Here is an 11008-nt window from a genome sequence, read left to right on the forward strand (position 1 = left end):
TCTATGGAACTGGTCTTAATACAAAAAGTAGGATTTTGAAGAGTCATTGTGCAAAAATGTGGAAAGCAATTCAGTCCATCCCTCCCCACCCCCCCCCCCCCCCCCCCCCCCCCCCCCCCCCCCCCCCCACAACCCAACCACCAAGAAAAAAGGAGTAAAGGCATAAGCAAATATTTGTCATTACGAAATAGCATTTAAGGTAGCAGACTTTCTCACGTATAGCGAGCAGCAGAACAAAAAAAGTACAAATGTCAAGAATTACAGAAATCTCCCAAGCTTAGAGGATTCAGTTCAATAAAAGATTAAGCTCAAAAACAAGAATAATCAACTAATTCACCGACGAATTGCTCTCCAAGTTTGAACAAGACAAATATACCAGGCATAAGTTGCAGGATTCAACAACTAAATTCTTGACATCTATTACAAAAGTGAAAGAAAAAAACTTAGAGAAAGATGAAAAATTGCAATGGATCAGAGAATATATGTTCAAATACCATAAACATACAATAAGATCTCTGCTTTAAATCACAATTTTAAGACTATTGATGATGGTCAAGCTACATCACATGAATGCTGTTACTGCATCTCCAAATACCACCTTAATTGAACTTATCTATGAGTTCATTGATGCGCTCTTCACGATTGCCTGAATCACCACCGTCCTTGTGGGGTTTTTTCTTCAACTGCAGACGTCTCTCAGGAGCTTTAAGCTTGAATGGCCACAGGAATTTGGTCACCTCTTTAAAATGTGATCCCACCGTAGCAATCTCATGCACGATATCTTCAATACAGATGATGCCATACTTTCCAAGTGCCTGAATTACGCAGCAAAACAATTTGTAAGTATTTATTATTCCTAAATTAAAGCAGGAAACAGATGATGTGGGGCACATCATCTTCAATGGAGAACAGGCAGCTTTAACACATTCATCGCTACCAAGTTTACTCGAGGCATAAAACTTGAGTTTATATTTGTTTTCCCATTCAAAAAATGCAGGTCAGAATCAATGTTAACATCGTAGGTGCTCAGGTCAACTCAGACTTGTCAAGTCACATGTAGCTGCAATGAGAAAAATACAGCTTGTCCAAACCCGTAGGAAGGTGGGACGACCCGCCAAATTCACATCCGATCAGGTGGTGACTGTTTTCCACACTGTCTTGAATTGTGGTGCATGAGAAGTATCCAAGAACGTTAAGGTAGAGAGAGGAAACGGCCAAGGTACAGCATGATGTTATTTCTGTGTTCTGAATGAGATGCAGTATAAGCCACTTAGACAAGGCCTATGACTAGGAAATCTTTCAGCATTTGAACTTTGACTTCGAGGAATTACAATGCTACCAGAAATTTCAATGCGAATCTTGTTCTTGTCCTTCCAAATAAAATTTCAAATATTTGTACAGTCAAAAATTAACAATGCAAAGCAATATGAAATGAATTATTGTTGTGATGGTTTTTGTTCCTAACCCATAGTCACAGTAAATTTACAGACCATGCATGAAAAAGTAAAACAGAAAATAAGTTATGTGGCAGGTGAAAGATTATACAGAATGCAGGAGACTGCACCTGCTCAATAACATTGTTATTTGTGAGAGGAACCCTCTGCTTATCTATCATTCCACAGCCCTTCTTGTAGATCAGCTCCCTCACACTCTTCAAGTTAGGATAGCTGCGATCACATAAAATTTTAAATGAACATAAGAGAAAACAAGAACTATGGTAAAATAATGAAGAACATATCAGATTTCTTACCCATAGGTGATAAATGGCTCTACACTGAGTAACATTTTCAAAGTCGCTTCACTGGCCTTCACAAATACACCACTTAAAAAATGTCTCAACCTCAACAAGTCCAAGATTTTTCGGGTTCTAGGATGCATGTCCCTTGAGCTGAATATTATCACAAAAAAGAGGGAGAAAACCGATTTAGCAGAGGCAAACATGTCAAAATCAGCTTTGAACAAGAGAATTTGCAAAATAAGAGGTATTATGACATCCCCAACTCACCCACGAATACGAATAACAAAAAGTAACTCAGATTTAAGACTGTCAGAAGCCAATTTCCGCAGCTTCAGCCTTTGTTTCATCCGAATGTGGTCCAATTCCTGGAAAATGAGTGAGAAAATCAGAAAAAAAAATTCCAAATTTAACTATTTACAAATTTCAGATGCCAAACATACAACCAAAAAAAGCTTTGCAGTGACAAGAAATGAACATGTCATCTAATTGATATGGCCTAGGTTTAGCAATGAGCTAAGTATCTATGATATTAAAGTTACAGATGTTACGCAAAAAGAACTCAAATATTTTGTTTCCAATTTTCTTTATGGTGGTTGGACTTTTGTTACATAAACTGTACTTCTATATTTTTTTAAAAAATTATTCACAAAAAAATTTAGGTCATTATATATATATATATATATATATATATATATATATATATATATATATCAAAATGAAAATCAGGAACCAAAGAAGACTGAAGAATTACAAACAAAGGAAAATAATAAACAAACTTACAAAATGTTGATGAAAGTATGCAAGAATGGATAATAAGCAACAAGTAGAGAAATCTTAATAGGCCAAACCAAGCACCAGCAATATTGCAGCCATAAATAATGCAATATGCTTACTTTATCACAGTATTCCTTGACAAACTCCTCGGGCCTTTTGATCGCGAATTTCAAGTCCCTTTTGTTTCTTTTCTTTCGTGCTTCCAATTGCTCCCTCCTCTTGATAGCCCACTCTTCATTGTTTTTCCTCTTCTTTAGCACCGTCTCATGGACATAAGTGAGGGGCTGTGGCTCCTCCTCCGCCATGAAAATCTGATAACCTTCAAAGCAGCTTCACCAAATAATCCACTCACAGTTAATACTAACCTATAGCGCAAGAAATATCCAGGAAAAGAAGAGAGAATGATCGGATTCGTTAACCAAATAGAATACTTTCGTTACAAATCAAATCAAGTAAAAGATGCAAACTTTTACCGCTTTATAGATGAGTAAATTTGGGAAGAAACTCAAAAATTTACACACTATATCATCATATAGTTTGAAATCATTGACGAAATTAAAAAAAAAAAGTGATTTTGAGCGCAGATGACATAATTCCAGCTCTCAAAGTTTATAAGTTAGGGCAATAGAGATGAAGCCCCGTTCCAAAAGTAATATAAGTGAGCTATGATTCACAGAAAACGGGAAAAGAGGGGGAACGAGCGGGTGAGGACAAGAGTACCGGCAATCCGCAGAGGGAAGCAATGGCCGGCTCCGGTCTTCGACGGAGGGGCGACGGCCGGAGGGATTCGGCGGCTCGGCAGCCGGGGTAAGAGAGGGAGCGATGGAGGAGGGAAAGAGGGAAAGAGCCCGGGAACTCTAGGGTTTCTCTTCTTTTAATTAGGGTTTTCATCTGGTGATCTCCCGCTTCCGGCCGTTGGATCTTGGAATCGTTAGCCTTATATATTGCTCCATCTATTATATTTGGGATAAATAAGGCCTATTGACACGGTCTAACGTTCACGGCCGGGCCTGAAATTTTCAGCCGGCCCAGTTATGCTTACACGTGGTTTTTATTTGTAGGAGAAATGAAACTAATTAACTCACTATATCATGATAATTTTAATTAAATTTTGTGATTATGATATGAGATAATGCTTTTCTTTAACTAATTAGCAGTGTCTACTAGTTGAACTTGAACCAAATTTTATTTATAATACAAGGTTCTTACCTTTATGCTAGTATGAGGCACATGCAATAGGCGTAGCTAACAAGATTTTGTCCATGTATCATATGATCTTCCATCAACAAAAAGTCACTAAGCTTGAACTTACTAATGAAAAAGTAGAAATTGGTTTCAGGATAAAACAGAATCAAATGTTTTGTTGAATTTGGTAATTTACTATGGCAGCTCTTCAACAAGTGCTTGCATGAGCCTCAAACCAAGACACTTCCATCATCCCATCATAGCATCAAAACCGAGCTGTGGCTTGCATCCCTCTTTTGTTATTGATGGACATTGGAAAAAAGCATGCAGGGTCTAGACAGCCACAGTCCACCATTCATGCTTGCAAGCATGATTAGTGGCTTAATCAGTTACCTGAGTGGCCTGCCAACAATTAGTCTTACAAGGATGCATTAATTGTTCCAGATTTGCTTCTAATGTCCTCTGAGGGCCAGAGACCAGGGAGCAAAATGGCTCTCCCAACAACCCAACCTCCTTAGGTGCTTCCTTTTGATTGGAAGTTTGGAACACAACCCGTCTGGTCGATTGATAGAACCATTAGACAGACGGGAATGTAAATAGAAAACATATCCTGGGAAAGCCTCACGGCCTGGTAGTCAGCATAACAATAATGACATTTGTTGATATGCCACCGCCTATATTATTAATGCGTGCATTCCATTATCGCAAAAATATTGTTGAGGGTGAGGTCCAGCCCCATGCTCGGCAAGTTTGTTTTGAGCCAAGACTGAAGATCTGAAAGACTGTATGAGTTGTAGGTGAATGCTTGAAGATCGTTTCAGGCTGTTTCAGAAAGTTGCACTGTGGAGTTGTCGACAACTGAGAGTTGGTTGTCGACAACTGGACAGAACTTATCGACAAGTCAGCCAGACTTGTCGACAACTGTGAACAGAAGGCAGAAGGACAGAAAGATGTTTTTTGGCTATCTTGGCATCAGTTGTCGACAACTGAGATTGGGTTGTCGACAACTGTGCGCGGAAATCCGTGCGGTCAGGATTTTAAGTTACTTATTCGTGGCAAATCAACGGTGGAGATCATCTGAGAGTCTGGGGACTATAAATAGGTCTCTTATGAGACCTAGGGATATAAGAGAGAAGAATTATCAAGGAAAGAGAGAAGCTAGGGCTTGTGGTTGTGCTCTAGGGTTTTCTTGCTAGGGCTTGTGGTTGTGCTTTAGGGTTTTCTTGCTAGGGCTTGTGATTGTGCTCTTGGGTTTTCTTCTCGGAGTCAAGCCAGCGTTTCTAGGGTGTAAGCGGCGGCTCTAAACGGGATTTGAATAGATCCTCCTAGGAAGTGTTCCAGATTGTGGATGTAGCCAAGTTTTGGTGAACCACGTAAAATCCTTGTGTTCTCTCTCTCTGGATTGTTTTTTTTTTTGTTTCTTCCTTGTTTTGTTGTTTGTGTTTGCATCTCGTGATCCAAGTTTTTTTTATCTCCATCGATTCTGGGAGGAATCTATATTCTCAGCATGTTCGGTGGTTGATCCGAACTTAGGAAAGGAGAAGTGCACGATTCCCATCAAGTGGTATCAGAGCCTTTGGTTCAAGTGAGTGGAGAAATTGTTTTTTTTTTTGCTAGATCCAGATCTAGAGATGGACATGGGAAGCAACAACAAGGATACTGGAATGTTTTGTTTCACCAGCATGAACTCGTGGCCGATCTGGAAGGAGAAGATGGAGGACATACTCTACTGCATGGATTTGTATCAGCCTATCCTAAAAGATGCTGATATGAAAGATAACATGGATCCTAGACAGTGGAGGGTGTTGAATCGGAAAACGTGCGGGATGATCCGAAAATGGCTTGATGTAAGCATTTATCCCCATGTTTCTGGAATTACTTCGGCATTTGAGATGTGGCAAAAGCTACACGAAAGGTGCGAGCGGAAGTCCGTGGGAAACAAGACTCTATTGATCCGCAAACTTGTGAACCTGAAGTATAGAGATAGATCTTCAATGGCAGAACATTTGAATGCTTTTCAGAGTATTGTAAACCAGTTGGTAGTCATGAAAACAACTTTTGAGGAGGAAGTTCAGGCTAGCTTGTTGCTGAGTTCTCTCCCAAGTAGCTGGGATACCTTGGTGGTATCAATCAGCAACTTGACTCTAAAAGGTGGTTTGACAGTACCAGTAGTTCATAGTGTTTTGTTAAATGAAGAATCTCGCAAGATGGCCAACGGTGAAGGGCCTTCGCAAGTCTTGGTAAATGAGGACCGTGGAAGAAGTAATAGCAGGAAGCCCTGTGGCAGAGGAAAGTCTATTGCTCGGTCCAAGTCAAAAGGGAAGTCCAAGTATCAGTGCTGGCATTGTAAGCAAGAGGGCCACATGAAGAAGAACTGTTATCAATTTAAGAAGGACTTGAAGGAGGGAAAGGTGAAGCAGAAGGATGATGGCACATTGGCTGCCATTACTTCGGATGATGGCACATTGGCTGCCATTACTTCGGATGATGGCATTATTGTCTTTGTAGACTTAGGAGAATGCCTTCATACCTCAGGCAACAAAGTTGAATGGGTGGTTGACACCGCAGCATCGTATCATGTGACTCCTAGGAAGGATTTCTTCACAAGTTACAGAACTGGTGACTTTGGAAATGTCAGGATGGGAAATAGCAGTGTGGCGAAAATTCTTGGGATCGGTGATATATGTGTAAAGACAGAGGTTGGCTGCACCTTAGTTCTGAAGGATGTCAGACATGTCCCCGATCTTCGTCTGAACTTGATTTCAAGGTTGGCTCTTGACAAGGATGGCTATGTGAGTATGTTTGGACAGGGTGCATGGAAGCTGAGCAAAGGCTCTATGACAGTGGCTAGAGGCAAAGCATGTTGTACCTTGTACAAGACATATCTGGAGATAGATGCTCAAAGGGAGTCAGTAAATGCTCTTGAAGCTACTCCTGAATTATGGCACCAAAGACTTGGCCACATGAGCGAGAAAGGGATGAAATTACTCGGTCAGAAGAACCTTATTCCTTCAAATGCTGGATCGATGGCATTCCGCTCTTGTGAGGCGTGCTTAGCAGGAAAGCAATACAGAGTGTCCTTCACAGAACACTCAGAGAGGAAGAAAGAGCTCCTGGAGTTTGTCCATACCGATGTATGCGGGCCACTCCACGTTCCTACACTCGGTGGGCGCCGCTACTTCCTCACTTTCATCGATGATTCATCATGAAAGGTATGGGTTTATGTTTTGCTGAACAAGTCTGATGTATTTGAAGCTTTTAGCAAGTTCCATATGAAAGTAGAGCGTGGAACTGGGAAGAAACTCAAGTGTCTCCGTAGTGATAACGGAGGGGAATATGTTTCCCATGAGTTCGAAAGCTATTGTGCTCAGCGTGGTATCAAGCATGAGAAGACTGTTCCCCGCATCCCTCAGCACAATGGGTTGGTGGAGAGGATGAACCGCACATTGATGGATAAAGCTCGGGCGATGCTATTCAGGTCAAAGCTTCCAAAGACATTTTGGGGGGAGGCAATGTTAACTGCTTCCTATATAGTCAACCGGTCTCCCTTAGTTGCCTTGAAGGGGGATGTTCCAGAGAGTGTTTGGTTGAAGAAGGAGATTTCCTATACCCATCTGAGAGTTTTTGGATGCAAAGCATATGTGCATGTCCCAAAGGAGAATAGGTCAAAGCTCGATGATAGAGGCATACCATGTATGTTTGTTGGTTATGGGGATGAGGAATTCGGCAAGCACTTGTACGACCCTAAAGCCAAGAAGATAGTGAGAAGTCGGGATGTAGTGTTCTTTGAAGACGAGACTATCGCCGACATCCAGGTGAATATGAAGCCAAATGATAATAGAAGTCCACAAGATGAAACTCCCATCTCTTCCCCACAGCTCTCAGAGGGGGGAGAGGGAGAGGCTCATAAAGAACCAGTGGTTGAGGATGCTGGTGGTAATGAAGCTCCGGTACGTGATGAATCTACCAGGCAGGAAGTAGAGCTCCCACCTTCGGAAGTGCCTCAACTCTGGAGGTCCACTAGAGTGCCTATACCATCAAGAAAGTATAGTTCAGAGGAATATACTTTGCTTACAGAAGAGGGGCAACCAGAGGACTTCAACGAAGCTCTTTGTACTAAAGAGAAGATAAAGTGGTTGAAAGCTATAGAAGAGGAAATGGATTCCTTGAAGAAGAATGACACTTATGAGATTGTCGAAGCTCCAAGGGGAAAGAGAGTTTTGCACAACAAGTGGGTGTTCAAGCTCAAACGAGATAGTACCGATCAAGTAGCAAAGTACAAGGCGTGACTGGTGGTCAAAGGTTTTGAGCAGAAAGAAGGTATTGATTTCACTGAGATTTTTTCTCCTGTGGTGAAGATGACATCAATCCGGGTGGTATTGGCGATGGCAGCTTTGATGGACTTAGATTGAGCAACTCGATGTCAAGACTGCATTTCTTCATGAAGAGCTCGAGGAGGAGATCTATATGAAGCAACCAGAGGGCTTCGAGGTGAAAGGCAAAGAACATATGATTTGTAGTTTGAAGAAGAGCTTGTACGGTCTGAAGCAAGCTCCTCGACAGTGGTACAAAAAGTTTGATTCCTTTATGGTAAGTCAGGGATACACTCGTACAACTGCAGATCATTGTGTCTGTCAAAAGAGTTTTACCGGTGGGAGATTCATAGTGCTTCTACTCTATGTTGACGACATGTTGATCGTTGGCCAGGATGGAGATTTGATTAGGGCATTGAAAAGGGACTTCTTCAAAGCTTTTGACATGAAGGACTTGGGTTCAGCCCAGCACATTCTTGGCATGAATATCGAGAGAGATCGGAAGGGTCGAAGACTATGGTTGTCTCAGAATACTTATGTTGAGAAGGTACTTGAGAGATTTGGTATGAAGAATGCAAAACCGGTAAGTACTCCTCTGGTGGGTCATTTTAAACTTTGTTCTAGTATGTCACCGGATTCAAAAAAAGACAAAAAAAGGATGGTGTCAATTCCTTATGCTTCAGCCGTGGGGAGCCTAATGTACGCCATGGTGTGCACTAAGCCGGACATTGCTCATGCTGTGGGTGTGGTGAGAAAATATATGGCAAACCCAGGCAAAGAACACTGGGAGGCGGTGAAGTGGATACTGCGATACTTGAGGGGAACTTCAGATTTCAGATTGTGCTTTGGCGGTGACAATCCAATCTTACAAGGATATACGGATGCAGACATGGCAAGTGATCTTGATAGGAAGCGGTCAACTTTTGGTTATATCTTCACTTTGTCAGGGGGAGCTGTATCATGGCAGTCGAAGTTGCAGAAGTGTGTGGCTCTTTCTACAACCGAGGCTGAGTATATTGCTGTGAATGAGGGCGGCAAGGAACTTCTCTGGTTGAAGAGGTTTCTTCTTGAATTGGGTATGAAGCAGGAGGCTTTTGTATTACATTGTGATGCTCAGAGTGCAATTGACCCGAGGACCAAGCATATAGCAATTAGGTATCATTGAATCCGAGAAGTGCTTGAAGAGGGGGAGATGGTTATCAAGAAAATTGACACAAGTAAAAATCCGCAGATATGGCTACTAAGATTGTGACTCGAGGGAAGCACGAGCTTTTTCTAAGCTCGTGGGCATGACTTGAAGAAGATGTGCAGTGGTTCTCTTCTTCCCATGGGTCTGGAGGGGGAGATTGTTGGGGGAGAGGTCCAGCCCCATGCTCGGCAAGTTTGTTTTGAGCCAAGACTCAAGATCTGGAAGACTGTCTGAGTTACAGGTGAATGCTTGAAGATCGTTTCAGGTTGTTTCAGAAAGTTGCACTGTGGAGTTGTAGACAACGGGGAGTTGGTTGTTGACAACTGGACAGAACTTGTCGACAAGTCAGCCAGACTTGTCGACAACTGTGAACAGAAGACAGAAGGACAGAAAGGTGTTTTTTGGTGATCTTGGCATCAGTTGTCGACAACGGAGATTGGGTTGTCGACAACTGTGCGCGGAATCCGTGCGGTCACGATTTTAAGTTACCTATTCGTGGCAAATCAACGGTGGAGATCACCTGAGAGTCTGGGGACTATAAATAGGTCTCTTATGAGACCTAGGGATATAAGAGAGAAGAATTATCAAGGAGAGAGAGAAGCTAGGGCTTGTGGTTGTGCTCTAGGGTTTTCTTGCTAGGGCTTGTGGTTGTGCTCTTGGATTTTCTTCTCGGAGTCAAGCCGGCATTTCTCGGGTGTAAGCGGCGGCTCTAAACGGGATTTGAATAGATCCTCCTGGGCAGTGTTCCAGATTGTGGATGTAGCCAAGTTTTGGTGAACCACGTAAAATCCTTGTGTTCTCTCTCTGGATTTTTTTTTTTGTTTCTTCCTTATTTTGTTGTTTGTGTTTGCATCTCGTGATCCAAGTTTTTTTTTATCTCCATCGATTCTGGGAGGAATCTGTATTCTCAGTGTGCTCGGTGGTTGATCTGAACTCAGGAAAGGAGAAGTGCACGATTCCCGTCAAATATTCCCCCATAACACGCCCAGAATATGGGGCTAGAAATTGCAGAGCAGGATCCAAAGCAAGAGATAATTTTAGTAGCACCAGAGACAAACAGGGTTGTAGAAGAAATCATAGTGGAGGTACTTCGGTAATCAGGCAGAAAAGGTCTTAAGATACTCAGAAGCTAACTATGAAGCCTGATGGATTGCTCTCCCTCTCTTTCTCCGATATTTACTCTCTTTCCATCATTGAACTACAAACATCTGCTGCATGTGCTAGACACTATACAAATGCATTGTATGGCACTTTTTTTGTTGGAAAAAAGGTGGTTAAGAATAATCTTTCTAAACATGAATGATATAAGATTATAGCATGCATTGAAGTTAGTTTATAAACATAATATGTTATGTGAAGTTTTAAAATGCTTATTGGACCGCAAATGCTAACAAAAATAACCAGTGAAAATAGCGGTTGAATATAAAGGATTTTTTTATAAATTTTTCATCTCTAAATAGTTATAATGCACGTGCAATTGCGTATGGCTATTAATAAAGTTTTTTAAAATATAAGATAATTTTGAGTGCTTGGATATTTTTGAGCGTGCAGAAGTGTTTTTTCAAAAATACCAAGGGCAATGTGCTCTGCACTATTGGTCCCTAAGCACTCAAAAAGCCATAAACAACCTGTCTCTTTTGCAAGTTGAAGCTCTACTAGACATCTAAAATCATTCCTGTCTCTATAGCTATTAATGAATTTTACAGAACTTTCAAGCACCTCTAGAAATTGCTTTGATTAGTTTGCCCACAACCACGAAAGGAAAGCAGCATAATTAGGAAGTGTGTTGGCGAGGGAGGAAGCAGTGAA

The 11008-nt window shown here is 41.6% G+C and overlaps 1 protein-coding gene across 2 annotated transcripts; it reads right to left on the reverse strand.

Moving 5' to 3' along the window:
- Positions 1 to 277: 277 nt before the first annotated feature.
- Positions 278 to 3420, reverse strand: LOC103701540 (60S ribosomal protein L7-2-like). Of its 2 annotated transcripts, XM_008783629.3 has the most exons (6): positions 3233 to 3420; positions 2632 to 2842; positions 2006 to 2103; positions 1751 to 1888; positions 1565 to 1667; positions 278 to 815 (listed from the first exon to the last, which is right to left on the reverse strand). In XM_008783629.3, exons 2-6 carry the CDS (start codon positions 2815 to 2817, stop codon positions 600 to 602), a joined length of 741 nt encoding a protein of 246 aa, XP_008781851.2. In that variant the 5' UTR covers positions 2818 to 2842; positions 3233 to 3420; the 3' UTR covers positions 278 to 599. The 2 variants fall into 2 exon arrangements, with proteins under 2 accessions (XP_008781851.2, XP_038984772.1); XM_039128844.1 differs by lacking the exon at positions 3233 to 3420 and having other exon boundaries at positions 2632 to 2859.
- Positions 3421 to 11008: the final 7588 nt, after the last annotated feature.

The sequence above is a fragment of the Phoenix dactylifera genome, chromosome 8 (genome assembly GCF_009389715.1).
Source record: "Phoenix dactylifera cultivar Barhee BC4 chromosome 8, palm_55x_up_171113_PBpolish2nd_filt_p, whole genome shotgun sequence".
Lineage (NCBI taxonomy): Eukaryota > Viridiplantae > Streptophyta > Magnoliopsida > Arecales > Arecaceae > Phoenix > Phoenix dactylifera.